This window comes from Rhododendron vialii, chromosome 5a (assembly GCF_030253575.1).
Source record: "Rhododendron vialii isolate Sample 1 chromosome 5a, ASM3025357v1".
Taxonomy (NCBI): Eukaryota; Viridiplantae; Streptophyta; class Magnoliopsida; order Ericales; family Ericaceae; genus Rhododendron; species Rhododendron vialii.
Genome location: NC_080561.1, coordinates 4,143,260 through 4,164,305, shown reverse-complemented (window position 1 = coordinate 4,164,305; position 21,046 = coordinate 4,143,260). Strand labels below are relative to the sequence as shown.

Below are 21,046 nucleotides of genomic sequence, written 5' to 3'. Positions count from 1 at the left end.
CTACATTAAGAATATCAAAATCAAGTCACATCACCAATTAATGGATCTATCAATCCATGGATAGAGATGCATATGAGCACAAGTAATATACCATCAATTAAAGAATTTAACAAGCTAACTAGATATATATATTATCCAACATATTTCGCGAGTACAACCGGAGAATAATTCCTGAAAAAACGATATTCATTTCTATGTAAAGGGGAAATCATTGGATCCCGAAATACATATTCGAATTCGAAAAAGTGGCTATGCACAACATACATTCGATTAACAAAGTATATATGTATCTTCTGCATGGAATTTGCACAAACCCCAAGTGGTGGATTCTTGTACAAACAATTACAAAACAAAAAAAAAGAAAGAGAAAAACCAATCAGCTAAAAATAAACAAATATAATGAGAATAGCCATAAAGAGAGAGGGAGAGATGAGACTGTAATCATTCTGGTGATGATTTTCATGAAAGATGTGGATTTTTTGCTTTTGGGTCTTGGGTTCCACTTCTATTATGACAGAGGGGAGCAGCCTTTTTCTTGGGGCTCGTCTTTTCCTTTTCTTTTGTTTTGCTTCTTCTCTTTCTTTTTCTCTTTTGATATACTTCTCCTTCTCCTTCTCCTTCTCTTTCTTTGCTTTTCCAACATGGCTGTTGTGTTCAGTTGATCCACCAGACCTTAGCCGGCCAGCCCCCAACAAGAAAGGGAGAAAAAAGGACTAGTTTTATGCGGATCTCAAACCACCACGTCAGTTTTGGTTCTGAACCACTCGTAATTGACCACATAAAGAAAACGCGACAATGTATGTCCCATTTTGTTGGGATTCCACTGTATGAAAATGTGAGATTCATTTTTTCATATCTTCATCACTCTCGAGGAGAGAATCCCAACAATATGGTACAGCAGTGCCGCGTTTTTTTGCTTGAACAGATTGAGATCAAAGCTGACGTGGTGGTAAGGGACCGCCGAGTAATCTTCGAGAAAAGGAGGGCAAACCATTGATGAGTCTTGGCCTCCTGCTGAAAAAGAACTTGAGGAAGGGGCTTCAAGTAGTAATGATGAGTAAGATAATGATGTTGTCTCTATAGGGTTTTGATTTTTTTTTTTTTTCTTTCTTGGAGTAGTACTATTTTTTTCCTTTTGGGTGCTTCTACCCATGATGATCCGGATTGTCAGGGTCGGGCCAGAAGTTGGAGTACTTCAACCATTCTGCTTCCTGTGGGTTTGTGATTGATGACTCCTGCAATATCACCAGGCATGTGAATTAAAAAGACTAAAGGAAACAAGGATACTTGGCATTAAAAAGACTAAAGGAAACAAGGATACTCGGCATTAAAAAGATTAAACAAGGATACTCGGCATCATAATTTGAAGCAAACATTTTAACTAGAATGGCACATAAGCTCCCGAACAATCATATGCCATCTAAGACCCGAAGGGGGGAAAAAAAAAAAAAGAGAAGGGATTTTAAAAGCTAGGGTTACTGTTTTTATAAAAGCTATATTATCAGAATATATAAAGCACAATTGAAGAAATGGGATTTTAAATAAAAAGAACATAACTGAAGTGAATACTAGCTAGTCTTGAAATGTAACCATATTAAAGTGTTACAAACTCGAATTTATGAACCACATTCATTTTGTGTAAGTGAACCTCCAGCAAGTTACACCTCGGCTTTCAAAGGGTTTTTTAATTTGATTCGGAACCAGTTAGCTAGGTTGCGTGGCCGTATCATAAACCAGACTTGCACAACCATTTCGCGTAAGTTTTTACTTGCGGCAAGGGTGCCTCAAATAATTTTTCTCTTAGTAATGAAGTGTTGAACTAGTACCCTTTGTCGAGTTTCTAATAAAATTTTGTTGCCTATAAAAAAAAAAGTGTTGAACTAGAGACTTGTGCTTCTAAAGTACTAACCCGAGTTTTTAATCATTGCGATCATGTAAATTATGGTATGCATTTCAAGATTTGGCATGCTATCGAAAAGAAAGGTTCTCTTTAGTTTATTTTACATTCTATTTATGACTTAGGATGCCAAACATGTGAAAAGGTTTGGGGTCACTGTCTTCCTTTATTTTTTTCTTCACCTTTTCTTCATATAGCTAGTTATCCATGTTCTTTTGTACTTATTGCTGGGGATTCTCTGTTCTTGCTAGAAGCAAATCCTAATTTCACAGACCGCCTTTGAAAAAGTTTCCCCTGGCTAGCTTCAGTTTTTGAACTTCTTTATCTGTTCAAACTTCAAAAAAAAAAAAAGAATGTCCTGCTCATGCCTTTACATGATATAATTACGCGAAAAAGGAAAATAGAAACCAATATCATAGTAAAAAAAAAATTTCCCAAGGTTACTTGCTATTTTTTATATACAAGAAAGATAAAATATGCAAGTATATATTTTCGTTAAAAAGTTTTTCATTTTATTAGAAGTCCTCTAGTAGTGATTGCGTTGTCCAAAGGGTAACAAGGGAAGTGCCAAAATAGGTGTCGCTATTTAGGTCTGTGCGGTGTGCACCTACTTGAATTGCCTTAAATTAACAATATTTTTGCATAGAAGTTCATGACATAAATATACAAATTCATACCAATTAGCATAAAACACAAATGGTATGAATTGATCAAGGTTGATATTAGGAACATACGTGCAAATGATAATAATATTTTTTTATAAAAAGTGATGATACTAATTATATTGTGATTTCATGTGGAAATGTTATGAGTTTTTTTACAATTCAAGGAGTGCATATTGGACAAAGTCTAACATGGCATGTGTATTGTAACATTTTCAAGGTACCAAACGATGTTTGGGAATAAGTAAAAACCTATCGACGTTGTTTCACCGTATTTTCTATATCATCTATGGAAATCAGCATCGCCAAAACATAAAAACAGAAAAGAGAAATTAAAAGAAAAGGTTCTAGTTTTCCTCTTCAAATTAATATCAGACAAGTAATAATTAAAGAAGATAGATTTTCTTTATGTCCTTTTTTATCATCTCTCTCGTCACCTTTCTTAAATATTACTAGTAGTATGATATAATTAAGGGTTCATAAATTTCAGAGTAAAAAATGGTGATATAAATACTTACTTCTTTGATATCAGAAGTGGATGATGTGCAGCCCATGATGAGTTCCTCCAATCCAGATGCAGACCTCCCTCCCATTTTATGATGATGTTGCTGCTGCTGCTGCTGTTGTTGCTGCTGTGTTTCAGCCGAAAGATATATAATTATATATGTATAATTAATAGGTTTTCTTTGTATAATAATTAGTTTGAAGAACAAGAAAATGTTGTAATCATGTGTATGATCATGTATTGTCTGGGAAAAAGTGAGCATGTAATTGCTTGTTTGCTATTCGGGTGACACTGAAATATGGAAACCCAAGCATGCATGCATGACCCACAAGTTTTGTAGAAAAAGTGTCTGAGAATATTATACTTCGCTCAACAAAATGGAAGTGCAACAAAATGGAAATGGAAGTGCAGGTGTGGTACCCCGTCTCTTTTGTCGGACAATATTGCCCTGTCACATCATAGAGACAGGATCCTACCGCACCCATGTCAGGACCGAAGTTGAAATCTCATCACGTGTGGGCGGTATTAATTACTGTACAAGCATATATAACCCCACGGCTATGAGAATTGAACCTTTGCTTAGCCTTATTCAACGAAATCCAAATTTCTAACCACTGAACCAACCCCTCGTTTGGTGGGAATATTTTGGTAATAGGGTGGCATCTCTGCATTAATCCTACTACAATGGGACCTCAACTTCATAATATAGAATTAATGAGTGATTAATTAAAGGGTTGATGTGCTATTAAACTCTTGGCTTGATGAGCTGCAGTATGAAGGACCAACTCCAGGACTAGCCAATTCCATGGCTTGGCCAAGTTAATTTGTGGGTGCAACACAATAAAATATTCCTAATTATAGTACAAAGGTGAGAACCATTTTTTCGTAAGTAGAATATCAAGCAGAAAATCTTTTTTATGGAGGGCTCCGTGAACTGAGAGTTACAGAGTCCAATCGTGCGCGTCCAAAGTGTTTTTGGACGGTCCAGATTGGAAACCAGTTTTGACCGGTAAATAAAAATTATTTTTTACCTGTCAACATTGAAAAACGAATCTCAACCATGACTATAATTCTACTACTTCGTGAATAGATTGTTCAAGGAGCCTCCGTGAATAAGTTTCTCTCTATACCAAGAATGTATTTTTCGTTGCATGATCATAAGAGAAAAGAGTATATACATTGATATCTTACAACACTACATTTATCGGATTGCTACAATGTTAAAAAGTGTGATAGCCAATTTCTAACGTTCGATTATTCAGCTCTTACATTTTAACTTGAATATTTCATGGAAAATGTTTGAATTTTTTTTTAGGAACATGTGTTAGGCCGGCTTAGGAACATGTGTTAGGCCGGCTTACCTAGCTAGGCTGTTTTGACTCACTGGCTGGTCATAGATTCCAATCCCCTATATAGGTTTGGACTGTCACAAAAAATGCAATGATGCTAAACATGTTTGGTGTCATTTGGCATAATTTAAATGGACGCAAATGAATTGAACCTATCTCAGTTTTCAATATGCAGGTTTCAAAATGTCAAGTTATGATGACTTTCGCATCCTAAATAGCTCATGGGTAGACTTGCTCTAACCTATATATAGCATCTACAACCCTAAGTCATCCCCTTGCCAAAACCATAATTTGGCACAATGTTTCAGAAAACTGCATGTCTCCAAACCTAAGCCAAATCCAACGCCGAATTCTATCGCTTTCCAAATCTTGTGCCGAATTTGGCTCAAATTATACGCTAGTCCACAAAATGGCTTTTCTTCTAAATCTCTCTTGAGCCATTGGAGAAATATTACCAACCGAGGACACTTTTACAGTACTGTAGCAACTTTAAAAAAATGGCTTTCAGGTTATTCTTAGATTACGCGTATTGCATGCACCATTGGCGGCTTGTTTGTGCCTCAAAGTACGCAATAGATCATGTATTCAAACGTGTTTACTTCGCTTATGAAAGAGAATTTGAGTACACGGAAGATGGCATGCTGAAGATGTATGATAAAATACCCTTCCCTCTAATAGCTTACGCTTTCTAGTCAGACGGTTGTTACCAACATAATAAAGTAAAAGTGACACACAGCATAAGATACCATGCACCTTATAATAGGAGTTAATCATATAGCTGGGGGTTGTTTGGTTAATTACCTGGAAATTATCATTTTGGAGCATTAATCTGGAGACATGGAAGGCATCCTCATGATCAAGAATAATGGAGGTGTGATGGACCAAAGGATTGGGTGGAGACATTATGGCGGAGATTGGGTGGGAGGGCCTGCTGACGTGGAACGCCGCCGTGGCAATGCTGTGATGATGTGGATTATTATGGTGATATTGTTGTTGTTGGTGATGCTCATGGGTGGTCACGTGATGAGGAGGCATCTGCTGCTCCTGGATGTCACGCTCCTCGCACGTGCCTTGTGCTGCCTCCCTCAGAGTTGAAGCCTCACCCACTCCAACCTGAAAAACAAAAATTCCACACCCCATTGATAAATACAGTTTTGCTATATATAGCTATATAGCTATAAGTCCATTTTCATGTTTCTCTTTATCTCTCTATCTTTTTCCTTTTCCTCTTTATCTTTGTTTGTTCTCTTTCAATTAGCACATTGCTTTAGTTTTCCTTATATTCTCTTTTCCTGAGCAATGACTGATAAAACCCGAAGGCTTGGTCGAGTGAGAGTATAGCAATAAGTAACGAGTTTACTCCTCTAAGCTCGCAAGTTCGACCGTTAGTAATGGCTACTAAAATCCTCAGGTTGGTTGAGTGAGAGCTTAGCAACAAGCTAGGGCCTTACTCCTCCCAGATCGAAGGTGTGACTCTTATTGTTCGGTCATTGTGTTTAGGATCTCGGAATGAGTCGAGGTACGTCTAAACTGGTCAGGACGCCCGGTACGTTGTAAAAGAAAAAGGCTAATAGGGGAGGGGTACTGTTTACGTGTAAGATGACAGTTATTGTCAAGGGAGTTTCCAATTTGTTTTCATGCTGTTTGTGCAAGCAAGAAGTGTGAGAAAAAGCAACCCTTGAGCTGTTTTTCTGTTTTGGTTTAACAACCCACCATAAAAAATGGAACAACAAAAAGAAAAGAAGACAAAGGAAAAAGAATATCAAACATTCGGCTAGCATATATAATAGAAAATGAAGTGATTTTCACATAATTTAGGTATAGTTTTGTGTAGTTTTCCATAGAAAATGGAGTTATTTTTAGCATATAAATAATTTGCCAAAAAAAAAAATCTCATTCAATTGTTTTTCTTTTCTTGAAATTAGACGATTATCCGAAAAATGTAGCAAGTGGCATGTTAAAGTGATAAGTCACAATGGTACTTGTTTTGGTTTGAAAGGAAAGAATACTAAGGGCCACATGATTCTGTAGTAAAAATCTAGACAAAATTTTCTTCGTCTAACATTATCCAAAAAATAAATCTCGCATATTCGTTCATTCAACTTCAAAATAAAAAAAATACACGTCCATTTTCTTATAATTTCAAAAACCAAAAAAAAAAAAAAAACCCAGTACCGTCACACTTCTTGAATACGAAAATTAATTTTGTAAATCTGTTTCCTGACATTTGATTGAATGAAGAAGCACATAAATAATCAGTTTCAAAACTTTTTTTTCGTAATCGATTTATGAATTTCAGATGCACCAAAAAAAAATAATAATAGTAGTAATGCATACCTCATCAAAGCTTTTCCTAAATGGGGCGAAACCAAATTGGTCAGCTTTCAATTGTCCAATATCCATAGCAGCACAATAACTTGACATTCCACCACCAACTCCCCCACCAGACATTTCCTCAGACCTCTGAGCCATCACTTCCTTTGAAGAAGAGCAACTCCCACTGCCGTCCGCCGCGGCTCCGCCGGTGCTGCTCCTCTCCGACCAGTTGCACTGCCGCGGCTGGGTCTGGTAGAATATCTTCGACACCACGAGCTCTCCTTCCCTCTCCTCCTCGTGCTGCCCCAAGTGGTACTGGTGCATTACCCAATTCGTCTTCTCGGGTTTTCTGTTCTTCCCGAAGTTCGTGTATAGTACCAGGATTTTCTTGCACCCTTTTTGCTTCCCGTTCGCCATCACCGGCCTTGTTTTCCCGGTCTTGTGCCACCGCGTTTCACCGCCTTGTAAGTCGCATTCGGTCTGGATTTTCCTCCTCTTCCTCGTTCCGGTTGTGTAGGCCTTGGACGGCCTGTGGAAGAAATGCTTGCTCAAGCCATCTCTTGTGACTCCTGAAGGAAGGGAAAAAAAAAGATTTGACTGCAAGTTTTGTTAAAATCAATGGTAGGTTGACTTAGGTGTAACAAATTTTGAGACAAAAGGATTCTTGAGAAGTCATAACAAACCCTAGAAAGCCGTGACATTACAGCTAAATTTTTGAAACTTGAAGAGAGTACTACTGCACAGTAAAACCTAACACATTGAATGGTTGAAGATTTGATAGAAGCATACATCTAGGGGGAGAGAGAAAGACGCTCGTATTAATGCGGTTCAATGGAAAAAGATCGTTGTCATATCATTCTGCATAAATATTTTTTCGTAAACGACAATCTTGACATGGATAACAAGAATTATTTCAAAAGAATATACAACATTATTGCGATGTATTATTTGAAAATTGATAATTTTTTTCGTAAGTCAGGCTGTCCGGGCCAATTTACGGTTACTCCAATTAGTAGTTTCGAGAGAAGTTGAGAGAGAGAGAGAGAGAGTAGTAGTTTGTGACCTGGGAGTTTTTCAGGATGAGTATAGCAAATCCCATCTTCACCTTCAATGGTGGGGATGAATTCATCAATCAAAGGGTGAGATTTAGAGTACTCTTTAGACTCCACCTTTGCTTCAAGATGTTCTATCAATTCTTGGTCTGTTGGATCAAATTTCACTCCTGCTGGTAGACCTACCCAATCCTGCAAAAAAGAAAAAAATATCACTCAATTCCAAAATCAAAAGAATTATTAAAAAACGATATATATCTTCAAATTCATATTTTGGTTTTATTTTATTTAAAAATGAATACATGAAAACAAGATCACTAACAATTCACAAAACTAAACCCCCAAAAAAGAGCATAATTCTTGTCTTGTATAGGATTCTTATTAATCCAAAATCTTTTTTTTTTTTTTTTGAAAGATGAGAATGATAGGAATATTATGAGGGGGGAATATTTGTACATACCGGCTTTCCGTCGAGCTTGTGGCCACAACTAGGGCAGTGTTTGGATCCACAAAGCTGATGCTCCTCAAGCTTTGCATCAATTAGATCAGAGCTACTGATTGAACCCAACTGAGTACCACTACTCTTATTCATTCTTCACTATCAACTCAATCAAGTATCTTCCATGAAAAAATAAAAATAAAAAATACTACTAGCCAAACAATCCCTCCTCTTCTTATATATACATGCCCCCAATTCAGCTCTGGCCAGTCTCTACCGTGGGAATTCTGATATGATGCACTAACCTTCTTCAACCTTCGTCAAACTGAGATAGATCAACCTGATTTTCTGTTCAAATTATCAACACAGAAAAAGATGAAATTCACCAATTTTAGTTCATGGGTATTTTGTAGGATGAACATAACATCATGAAAAACTAATCAAATAGAGAGAAAAGATTACAGATGTAGAAGAATATGAGTAAGGGAATTCAATCTAAGACAAGAAATCGAGCAGAACCCAGAAAGGAGTAGATTACCAAGAGTGGAGAAATCTTGAGCGTGGAGAGAGAAGAAGAGGAGGGGAGAGAGAGAGAGAGAGGAGAAGAAGAAGAAGAAGAAGAAGAGGAGAGAGGAGAGGGGGGTGGAATAAGAAGAGAGGAAAAGAAAGAAAGAAAGAAACTGTCAAAAGGGTAGAGAGGGGATTGAGTTATAAAACCTGTTAACCATTTGGGAAAAAAACACACCAGAATTCCCTCTTCTACTTTAACTGAAGCAAGTTAGTGAGATATAAAGGAAAAGATGCCTCCAGGCCTCATACAGTATACATATTATACATACACCCCCCTCTCTGTCTATATACAACCCCTTACCTTTAACCCTTTGCTAATTTAAGCCGTTCATGTCTTGTACGCCGTTTAGAGAGAGAGAGAGAGACAAACACAATTAGTTTTTGTCGTGGCAAAATTACAAGACCGGTCCCTATTGTTTAAGGAAAATGTGATGTCGGTCTTGGTAACTTGAATTACATCAATGTGAACCCTGAATATATTCTTGAAAAACATGTACGACTTAACCTGATCGACCAACTTTGAGAATTTTTTTAGACTGCTTTACAACTTTGTCGATATTTTAATAGATAACCAAATTAGGACAATAAGAGTTAATTACACCAATTGTATCGATATTTTAATAACTGATCCACTTCAGTACCTTTGGTTTCTTTTGTCTTCTTTTTGTTTGAATTATTAGCCGAAAATTCCTAAGGGTCTTAATTAAGGCCGAAATGAAATGTGAAGATTCATATGGATCATATATGTCAGATAAAACAGAGGGGACCAAAGTGAAATCTCACTAAAGTATAGGAACCAAGGTTATTTTATTCATCCTTTTCTCCCCAGCACCTTTGTTTTCGAGTTCTCTTGACTAGCACTAAAGCAAAAGCTAAGGAACGGCCTTCACAGCTGTTAGCAAAGGCAAACATACATACTCAAAAGCACATCAACCCCATCTGTATTTTCTACTTAATTTATTCATACTGAATCAACTCATATACATGTATATATACATACGTATGTGTATACATATATTTATATGTACACACACATTCATGAGACCAGGGGATGCTGCCGAGCACCCTCCGTCTCAAAAGCAAGTGTCGAGCGGCATTTAGTCATTCATCTGGGCACGAACAGTTCGGATTGAATCTGAGCACATACAGATCTGAATTGTTTATTACTCAGTCAAGATTTGAGCCATCGATTGCCAAGAAGAACGACAGCATCGACTGCTCGACACCCACACATTCATGAGAGTGCCATTTTATTGGGATGCTCGCTTCTTGTCGTGATGCTTTCTTGTCTCGGGTTCTTTTAATCTCTGTACTTAATTTATTCATATTGAATCTAGTGATATATTGGGCATATATATACGTGTGTGTATATATACGCATATTAATTTATACGTACCCACAACTATATTTCGTTTTTTTATTTTTTTTGGCATAGTAAAAAGGTGATCATATCAATATCTCAATAAAGTTGATAGATGAGAAAATCTTGTCCAGACAAAAACTACAAATTCCACGGCCTACGTGGCAGTACTAAATTCGCTTTGAGTATAATATACGAAATCTAGAAATTCTCTAGTTTGATAAGCTGAAATAAGCACTGTTTCAACTATATTTTTGGGTTTTTCATGCTTACAGAGAGAAAAGGATTTGTTGAAAATTACTAACAAGCAAAACGGAAGACAAAAAGATGATAAGAACTCACATGGTTTTATGGTAGAGTGCTGATCATGATTGCCATGAATGTTGCAGGAGAGAGAGAGAGAGAGAAAAAGAAGGTTGCTTGGTATGCAAGGCAAATGAACAGTGGTGTACTTGATGGACCACCACCACCCCCTGTAAATAAATCTTTTTTCAATATACTATGAGTGTAATATAAAAATGGACAAGACTTCAAGAAGAAGCACCCGAAATAAATTAGTTCATCTAAAGGTGGAAATTGGGACAAATAATTTAACAAATTGCGAAATTTAGGGTTTTTTATTCTTTTGTTTTTTCATCATTCTGACTCCTAAAATTTAAATACTACCACAATCGTTTTTAAAATCAAAACTAGATAGAGAATGAAAGTACAAAAAGCAAACACTATTTCCTTTAGTTAACTTTAGAGCATGAGAGAAACTTATTCACGGCTTAATCATGAATAGCTTCTTTACAGCAACAATTAATCACGATCGTCCAAAAGTATTCTGGATTCGGACTGTCAAGAACACTTTTGAACGATCGCGATTAATTGCTGCTGTAAAGAATCTATTCACAATTGAGCTTTGAATAAGTTTCTCTCATACCCTAAAGTTAACTATCATAGAATATATCTATTAGACTATTACCATTATGAAGAACACCCCTTGATGATGTTAACAATTTTTTGAGACTGGCTCGCATTTTTTAACATACCTTCACTTAATATAAGGACATAAATATAAACACATGATTTTTGTAACCACCCACTCGCAAACTACTCTAGTTTCCTCATTCTTTGGGCTCTGAAAAGATGCAATTCCAATATGCGGTTGCGAAAGGGCCACGGGTCTTTTTCCACATACATGCACACGCATCACGTGTGCACGTGTCGCTAGTATATATGTGTGTATAGGGACGTGTTACAATATACATCCTATTTGGGTTTATATATTTATGTACGATATGCAACTGTTTGAATCACTTTAAATTCATGATTTTTGCATATAAATTCGTAATATTTGAACAAAAATTCATATGATTTGTACAAAAATTCATGAATTTAAATACAGATTTTTCAGCGTCGATAGATTGATATCATCTCTTTATATATATGGAAATGGTATCATACAAAATTACGAATTCAAGATTGACGTTATGAATTTATTTTCAACGATATGAGTCCGTTTAATTAGCAAGATAATGGCAGAAAATGCAAAAAAGAGAAAAATATATATACTTTTTTTGTGTTCACTTAACAAGAATATCATAGAAAATCATAGAAAATGAACTTTTCTGTATAACCCTCTAAAACATGATAGCTTGCTTTACTTTTTATTACAAAATGTGCAGGGGAAATTTTTTATTTTCTCAAGAAAATCTACAACACTTACTCCTATTAATTTTTGTCCTCTTCCCTCCACCTTTTCTATTCTAATTTCGGAAATTTTATTTCCTCCAAACAAGGATATCTTATTTTCTTTACTATTTTCTTGCAAAACCTCCATTCTAATCAAACGGATGTGAGAAAATAAATAAATTTTCTTTTCTTTCACTTCACTTTCTATCATTTTCATTTCCATTTTATTTTTCTCGCTAATCAAACAAACCCTAAATCTCCATAATTTTGTTTTTGAATGGTGCATATACTGCACACACTCAAATATGTACTTGTATGGGTAGCATTCTCAATATATATATATGGCATTAAGGTATATGGTCATTATAGTTTCTCCTATGGTAATGGTACGTCCTTGAGTGTATTTTCTTCAGGAGTATAATACAATCATATAGTATATATGTACTGAGCATGTATCCAAGGACCCCACCACTTGGGGGGGGCCAACTTGAGATCTTACCGCAAAAGTAACCACATCAGATGATGGTTAAGCATTCACGTTTGTAGCATTCTTTTTTGAATGGTCAAGAATGAATGATGAAGTAAGGGTACGTACCCATAAATCATGTTTGTTACATTAACATTGCCATGATTACTCATGTGTCTGATATTTTCCCCCATCTTTTTTGCCAAAAAGGTTTTGCTTGACATAATTATCTTTTGAAAATTGATTTTCGCACTTCGAAATTTATCATCTGCGCTCTAAAAGTGGAGTGCAGAAAATCAATAATCCCTATATGCAATAGTGCAATTGAAGAGAAAAGTAAGGCACGGAAGAGAAAAGTTTTTCGCACTCCACTTTTAAAGTGCTGAAGGTAAAAATTTGGAGTGTGAAAATCACTGTCATTGTCTTATTCCAATGAGGAGCTTCGGTAATCGGTATATGTAGGGAGAAGTTTGGAAACTAAATGAGTTTTTAGGGACTTCGGATTGGTGTTGTGCAGTGCGGTGCACAACACTGTGTTGCGTACCTCCGAGCCATCGGATCGTGCATTCAATGACTCAGATCTCATCTCAACAACCAATGGTCGAGAGCTGTTCATTACAGAGATGATATCCGAGCAGTCGGATGCACGATCTGACGGCTCGAAGGTGCGCAAGACGGTACTGTACACACTACTGCACAGCACCATCCCCAGTTCATTTTAGACAATGATCGTATTTTTGTTGTAAGATAACTTTTTTTTAAAATGGTCAAAATGTTTGACTTTTCGAGTTCATCTTAATTCGGAGTAATCTGAAACGGAATCTGAAAAGAAAATGAATGATAGATGAAACTTTAAATTTTTAAAAATCTAAAAAACGTCGATTTTAATTATTTTTGTATTTCATCAGTTTTTATTAATATTTTGATACTTATTTTTACTTTTTAATTTCTCTCATCAAGACGAATTTAAAAGCTGCATATTTAACAAAAAAATTCAGGAAAAAACTAAACTCAAAAAAAAAAATCATTTAGTCCAACCTGGGCTTAATCCCTTTCTAGAGAGAATATAGATCTAGGGAAGGATCATCTCTTTGAAATTAACAATCAAATTGGTAGAAAACCATTCAAGTTGTGGACATCCCTTTTGATCAGATTTCTCCTTTTTGTCCATAGGAATATATATATGAGAATCAAATTGAGTTGAGAGTAGGACTGTCCAAATTAATTGACTCTTGACCAATTAATCCATTGGTGGAGCCCACACATCTTTACAATGTTCTTGTGATTTTTGTGCTCGTTAATCGTCATCGTGTATTTTTGGAGGATTAATCTGTATGAGAAATTTCTGAAAAAATAAAGAAGAAGAATACCTTCGTAATTTCATGTCCCATTCAAAGATTAATAAAATCCTTTTTGCTTTAAAAAAAAAATTCATATCCCCTTGCATTTTTCTTGATATCCTTCGAAGTTTAACTTCTAGCAAAAAAAAAAGAAATGATATTGGCACTCCAAAAATTGATGCAGGCACTCTAAAAACAAAAGAAAATGACTTTGGAATTACATTGATTTTGGAGTGCATGCATCAATTTTTGGAGTGCCAATATCATTTTCCAAAAAAATCATGTCCCCTTCCATTTTTCTTGATATAACATACCTTAATAGCAACTGAAAAACCTTTCTGTTTTTCTTTTCTTACTGTATTGTACTGATCTCATTTTGTATCCCGATATCCTCGTGATGAATGAAATTATTTTTGCCGATCAAAAAAAACTTTATATAAAGTTCAGAATGAAACGACTACTTCAGCTGCATGCCCACAGTTGGCTAAGACTTTAGGCTCAATTTAGTTTGGTATGAAAGATGAATGTTTGTACTCTCTCATTTTTGCTCTCTTTTTTCCTTTTTGTTTTTCTTCAATTGATCAATCAAAGATCCAAAATAATTTCCTCTCCCACTATGTTTAATTAGAACAACAACAACAACAACAAAAGTAATGAATATCAACAGAAATACTTATGGTACTGTTTTATAAAAACTGCTCCCTCCGTTCTATATTGAGAATCCATCACGAAAAGTCATGTCATTTTTCAAATCAAAAAATCAACTAATTCTGTGTATAATTTTTTGAATTTTTTCACACCAAATTAAAGTACTAATTCGAGATCTTTAATACGGTGCAAAAAAATTCAAAAAATTATACACATAAGTAGTTGATTTTTTTATTTGAAAAATGGCAAGAAAGAGAAAGTGAGACTCTCAATGTGAAACGGATGGAGTACTAAGAAATGTCAAAAGAGGGGATTGGATTGCCAGCATTTCCTGATGTAATATTGTCAAAGATGTGTCCTTAAAGGAACACCTCTAACTGTTTTTTCACACATGAAAACATTGATTAGACTTTAGAAGGCCCCTGGAAATTTACCATAGCACTCAATCAAATACTCACCAAAGCTTAAAAGCATTTAAGGACAAGAATTTCATGAGGCCTCCAAAATTTGCTCTGTCCTTTCCAAATATGGGCATCAGTCCACATGTTTTATGCCCCATGTGACCAGTGACCTCACTTGTAATATGTCAAGATTATCCCAAGAATTTCACTTCAAAAAGCATTTCTCTTTGTAATCTTCTCGTAACAACTAAACACAAGTGGTTTGCATAGTGGTCATGACCTAGGATCTAGGGGCAGGTTAAGGGAAAATGGGGAACCCTATTGTTCAATTGGGAACAGCCTGGGTGTTGGCCTCACTCGGACCGTCCATGCTCCGTAATGGACGACTCAGATTTTATCTCGGTTGAATAGATCTCAGTCGTCGAGCCGAGGTGAAATCTAAACCGTCCATGGCCTAGCATGAACGGTCCGAATGGAGCCAACATCTACGATGTCACCTGGATCCCCAGGTTCAATTTGGGCCAATCCATATTGAGTTTTGCTTTGGTTTTATTTGGGACCCAGCAAGTGAGCGGTGGAGATGGTCACCCAAGATTAGTCAAGATGCTCATAAACCGGCCGAGACACTTGAGTTATAAAAAAAATTTGTTATGATAACAACTTTTCTATTCAATCTTCTTCAATATTGTTAAGACTTCGTTTACGGATTTTTTAAAATCTTTTTTCGCATCAAGTAGAACTTCATCAGTGTTAGCATATTCGTGTGGCACTTTTGCAGATTTCGAGCGTGTTTCCATCGCAGCGTTCCAAAGGAATTGCATTTCAAGTGCTATATATACTCTTATAGAGTATTTGAGTCCGGCCGCATATGAGTAATTCCGTTAATCTTGCAAGTGCGACTCTTACCATTCACTAGAAGTTTGTTCGGTTGGTAACTTTAAGATTTTGAAATTAGTCGAGGAGCGCATAAAATGGACCGGACATCCAATTATGAATAAATAAATACTCTCGGAGTGTATAGTTAGCCTTTCTAAAGCCCTGTTGGGTGCAATATAGTACTCTTTGAGTAAGAGTGTACCCCTATTCTTCGATCTTCTTAGAGAGAGAGAGAGAGAGATTGATTTGTTTAGCCAAGTTGAAATGAAATCTTTCAAGTGGGAAGGTAGGTAGTAGCTAAGAAGTTTTAAGAGTATGATGTACTAGGTTTTTAGTCATGTGAGTTGGGTAAGACCCCCAAGTATGCTAACAAGTAAAATTTCATGTTAGGTCCATCTAATTCTCACCCATGCGTTTTGTTCACTCCATCCTCTTCCTCAGGCTATTGGCCGGCGAAAAATTCATCACCATTTTCTTCAGAGTGCCATTGATTCCAAGTCAAGCATGCACCCACGCACTAAAATTTCATGTTAGTCATGTGACTTGGGTAAGATCGCGGTTTTTACCCGTGCTTTTGTTATAATAGTCTGCTTCAGAAGCAAACTCATCAAGGGAGAAGGCTAAGACTGTCTCTGTTGTAACTTCATCATCACTAGAGAAAATTGACTCAATATTAGCGCGAGCAAGATCGTCACTTATGAGGGCCAACGAGCTCACTATTTTGTCTTTTGTGGACTTTTGTGGGCATTGCTTTGCATAGTGGCCCCAGTTTCGTAAAACCTCTGATTTAACAACTCAGATGCCGCGGTTGCTGCATTTGGACTAAATTGCGTGCTAGTTTCGTGTTCAAACGTATATTTCCATCATTCTAAGTTGTCATCTGGTTGGTTGCAATTTGCATACAAATCAGTTTTGGCATAACACTTTTTTGGAAAACTTCTTTGATTGTCTGTTTTCGAAAATCGTATATCATTGATTTTTTTTCCAATAAAGAACTGAATTTTCAGAAAACATTAAAGAATGATAGTGATAATGCCAAAACTGTTTTTGTTAGTGCCAAAACTTCAGTTCATAAAAGACTTGTACACTGGACATGGTACAAGCCTTTTATGCACTGAAGTTTTGACACTAACAAAATCAATTTTGGCATTATCAAGAAAATCAAATCAATAACATCCGGTCCTAAGGTATAATAACGCAAGTGTTTTGTCCCTCTTTAATTAGCTCTACTTTTACTTGGGCATTAAAAATTTGGGAAAATGACGGCCAATGACGTGTTTTGATAATTAATACCCGCCAATAACATGCTGAAAATATTTGTTAATACTGAAAAATGTCCTTTGCCGATATTAATTATCAAAACACGTCTTGGGCCGTCATTTTCCCTAAAAATTTGGGAAAATGACGGCCCAGGATGTGTTTTGATAATTAATACCCGCCAAGGACATGTTGAGAACATTTGAGAACATTTGTTAATACTGAAAATGTCCTTGGAGGGTATTAATTATCAAACACGTCCTTGGCCGTCATTTTTCCTAAAAATTTTGGACTTGTAAATCAATAGACCAATTGTTGGGGGCTAATTGGTTCTTGGGCTTGGGCTGTCATTAAACTCGTAGCCCATTTAATATGGGTTGGAGACCAATTGCCCACATTCTCTCTCTGGAAAAAATACTGTCAGTTTTGCTCCAAGGAAGAAAACTCTCTGTTTTTTATTCGGTTGGGTTTCAAAGTTGTCTTTTTTTCTAAATAAAAAGAGGAACCATCAAAAAGAGTTGTTCAATCCTCTTCCAACTGGTGCGAGTTAGGAGGAGAAGGCTACATAGTTAAATCCTGGGAGGTTGCCGCGAGCCCTACGCACCAAGTCATTGGCTCTGAAGGGGTGGGAATCAACCTTTAAGGCCAACGCTACGGCATACTCCATAGCTCGGAAAATTTTATGTTAGGTCCATCTAATTCTCACCCGTGCGTTTTGTTCACTCTATCCTCTTCTTCAGGCTACTGAACGGTGAAAAATTCATCACCATTTTCTTCAGAGTGCCATTGATTCCAAGTCAAGCATGCACCCACTACTAAAAAAATTCAAAAAGATCGCGGTTTTTACCCATGCTTTTGCTATAATAGTCTGCTTCAGAAGCAAACTCATCGAGGGAGAAGGCTAAGACTGTCTCTATTGTAACTTCATCATCACCAGAGAAAATTGACTCAATATGAAGAAAATAGTTCAAGGCAGCAGAGGAAGGCATTCAGTCCTTCAGGGACCAAAGCTGAATTGCGCAAAACTAACAATCGTGCAGATTAGGTCCATATATGAGATATTGCATTCTACCCAGGCGAAAGAGAAAACATGGAAACCGGGGGGGAAGAGGATGGGTGGAAAAGAAATAAGCAGATGAAATATTCACTCACTGCCACTGGTGTTCACCATCCTGACTGCACACAAGCTTCCGAGGCCTTCATGTCGAAGCCAAGACGATAACGTCTAAAAGTAAATTGAAATGAAAACAGCCTGAGCTCCACACAAGCGCGCGCGCACAGAGATGCATGCACATTGGAGAAAATAAAAATCAAATCTGAGTGTTAGTGTTTAAAAAAAAAAAACACAAAAGATAGAGAAACTGGAAGCATATGGCAACTTTTTTTGAGAATCTGGATTTGAACTGACAAATGGCAAATGTAGTTGCCTCTACTCTCTCTTTTGTAGTGTTGAACACTAGAAATAAAATGTATTCGACATGATTTTAGCAGACACGACGTCTACGATAATGACGAAAGAGTCGATCTGGAATGGTTTTTCCACGGACATCTTTGTATCTCTCTCTCTCTGGACTGGCAAATTTGATCAGTTTTCCATCCATATATATATTACTTGAAAGATGCCATTGACAAAGCTAGCTAAGATTTGGTTCAAAAAGTAAAGTAACAAGGTCGGTGACCTTATATTCACCTGTTCGTTAATTCTTTCTAAGCATTTGCTATTATTAATTAGTGGAGTTGTCCAATGGTTTTCCTCCATATTCGTTTGTTCTCCTTTTCTTTTGGACCTCCCAAATGCAATTTTGTCGATCGTTTCTTATCTTTGCCTGAACATGATCATTTGGCGCATAATTGTCAAGAGGTAGATGAGAAATGAGAATCATACAAGGAGACGGATTGTGCCAAATGGAGAGAGAATTTAAACGTTTGGCTAGATTCTGTTTTGTACCACCACTTATTGGTTAGCTATAGTGTCCCCGATATCATTGTGTTTGTTGTTGCGAATGTTGCAAATTGATATTCAATTCGTCTAGAGTATGTCTTTCAGGGTGTGTTTTGCTTTTCCCCCTTAAAAAACAAGTACTTATTAGCAATTTTCATTTTATAAACACAAGTGAATCACTGTGCCTGGTTACTGCTATTTCTCTGGAAAAATTTCGATGATGCATTTTCTTATAGTTCGATTTATTTATAGGTGTGGGTCGTTGCTGCCTTACTGGTAGTCGGGTACACGAAGCACGTCCCGGAGGTTTTTATATCCATGGTCTGGCCCAAATGAAGGGTGGCACGGTCTGCATCATATGCCGAGTGAGTCAAATGGAATTTGATGTTAATACGAAAGTTAATCTATTTCGCCCTTCAAATATCGAGTTATGCAATTGTGTTTTGTGATTGTACCATTGTCAACCGGCACAATGAATGGGGCACGATGATTAACCACACGCCTAATCGGCCTGCAGTGAGGCCAACACAAGTATGCAGGATTAACTTAACAATGAGAAAATTGTGGAGGTTTTTGTACCATGTACCATTGTCAACCGGCACAATGAATGGGGCACGATGATGAACCACACACCTAATCGGCCCAAAGGTTTAGAGGTATCAAACGGGCCGGTCCATTTAGCTTCATGCCGTGCCGGCCCATTTACTTAAATTGTGTCATGTTGTGCCGTGCCATTTTTCAATCGTGTTGTGCCGTGCCAGCCCGTTTACTTGATCATGTCGTGCCGTTTTTCAATCGTTTCGTGCCATGCCGACCCGTTTACGGTTTACTTGGTCGTGCCATGCCGTTTTTAATCGTGTCGTGTCGTGTCGTGTTGTGCCCGTATATAGTTAGTAGATTAATTATCAGTAGGGAAGGGGAAAGCCACCACAAACAACCCTAAATAAGAGCCTCCACAAATCTCTCGCTATTGGCAAAAGTCAAACTCGAAAGCTCTCTAATGGAGGCCCAACAGCGAGAGTCAAACTCAAAAGCTCCCTAATGGAGCACCACTTTTCTAAGAAATCCTAGAAACTTTTGAGGGTGCCCAGATGAGAGGAAAACTCCAACATTCCATGGCACTCTCAGTAATAACTCAACCTTTTACTGTTCTTTCGAAGTCCCATCAATTGCTTATTCAGACACTCAAAGTATTTGTCAGACCTAGCGAAGAACTAATTCACAAATATTCAGGAGGACCCATATTCAAACACACAAAGGTGTTACTTAGATCGAACATTGATAAGTTTCTCGAAACTTGATTACATGGATGGAATTTTGGAACTTTGGTGGTAAATACAAATCCGTATATATAAGGAGATCCCAAATAAAAAATGTTCTGAAACTCTATTATTAGGATCCATGAAAAGTAAATGAAATAAAGTTCGACGAAGGTTCAAGGAGAACCAGATGGAGCAATTGAATCAAAGTTTCCAAATTGAGTTCCAAAGAATACTGCATAAAGTAACAGAATCAACATTTCTAGAGTTCAAAAGAAACTGAAGACAAAAATTGTAGAGAGTCCAGGGACTAATTTAGATATTCTTCTTGAAACTATGTCAGCTTCACGCATTCCAAACCAAACATCCAAGATTAGTCGCCATCGCCATATGAAGGCATAAATATGATCTAGAAACAATAATCAGTTCTCAAGGGTTGGATAGGATGATCACAGGGTGAGAGTTTCCACTTTGCAATGTGAAAACCAAGGACAATTATCATCAGAGCATAAAGGATCGAGTGAACAGTACCTTTAATGTGGAATGTAGGACACCATTAGAGATTATTGCTTTCAAAAAGGTACAAACAATGAATAGAATTGGGGTTCATTTGGTTCATGTTCAATCATAAGAAGTTCAAAGATAAAACAATGCTAAGAAATAGACAATGTTGATTTGAAATATGCCCATCGAATTCATATCTAATCACCGAAACGCAAAGGAGGAAGTGAAGCGAAGCGACGAAACAAATGAGACTCATCAATAAAGGAAAATATTGTATGACACAAAAAGATCGAATAAAATTAACGAGAATGGCACTGAGAAATCCTGTTGGACGTTGAGTGGCAACATGCCTTTGTTTGATATGGGTGATGTGAAACAAAGGACCAACAGTGTATATGGAAGGAGACTCTTGTGAATATGGGTGATGTGATACATTAAAACGTGGTCACAAAATTACGTAAAAAGCAAGGAATAGATTATGTAAAATTATGAGATTCGGGTCCAAGAAAGTAGTCCAGACTTTATT

General features: G+C 36.8%; 1 protein-coding gene across 2 annotated transcripts; it reads right to left on the bottom strand.

The window, feature by feature from the left end:
- Window positions 1–211: 211 nt before the first annotated feature.
- Window positions 212–8,910, bottom strand: LOC131325924 (NAC domain-containing protein 75). Of its 2 annotated transcripts, none has more exons than XM_058358414.1 (7): window positions 8,759–8,910; window positions 8,242–8,568; window positions 7,793–7,973; window positions 6,751–7,298; window positions 5,215–5,526; window positions 3,078–3,191; window positions 212–1,235 (listed from the first exon to the last, which is right to left on the bottom strand). In XM_058358414.1, exons 2-7 carry the CDS (start codon window positions 8,371–8,373, stop codon window positions 1,146–1,148), a joined length of 1,377 nt encoding a protein of 458 aa, XP_058214397.1. In that variant the 5' UTR covers window positions 8,374–8,568; window positions 8,759–8,910; the 3' UTR covers window positions 212–1,145. The 2 variants fall into 2 exon arrangements, with proteins under 2 accessions (XP_058214397.1, XP_058214398.1); XM_058358415.1 differs by having other exon boundaries at window positions 3,078–3,188.
- Between the last annotated feature and the right edge of the window lie 12,136 nt (window positions 8,911–21,046).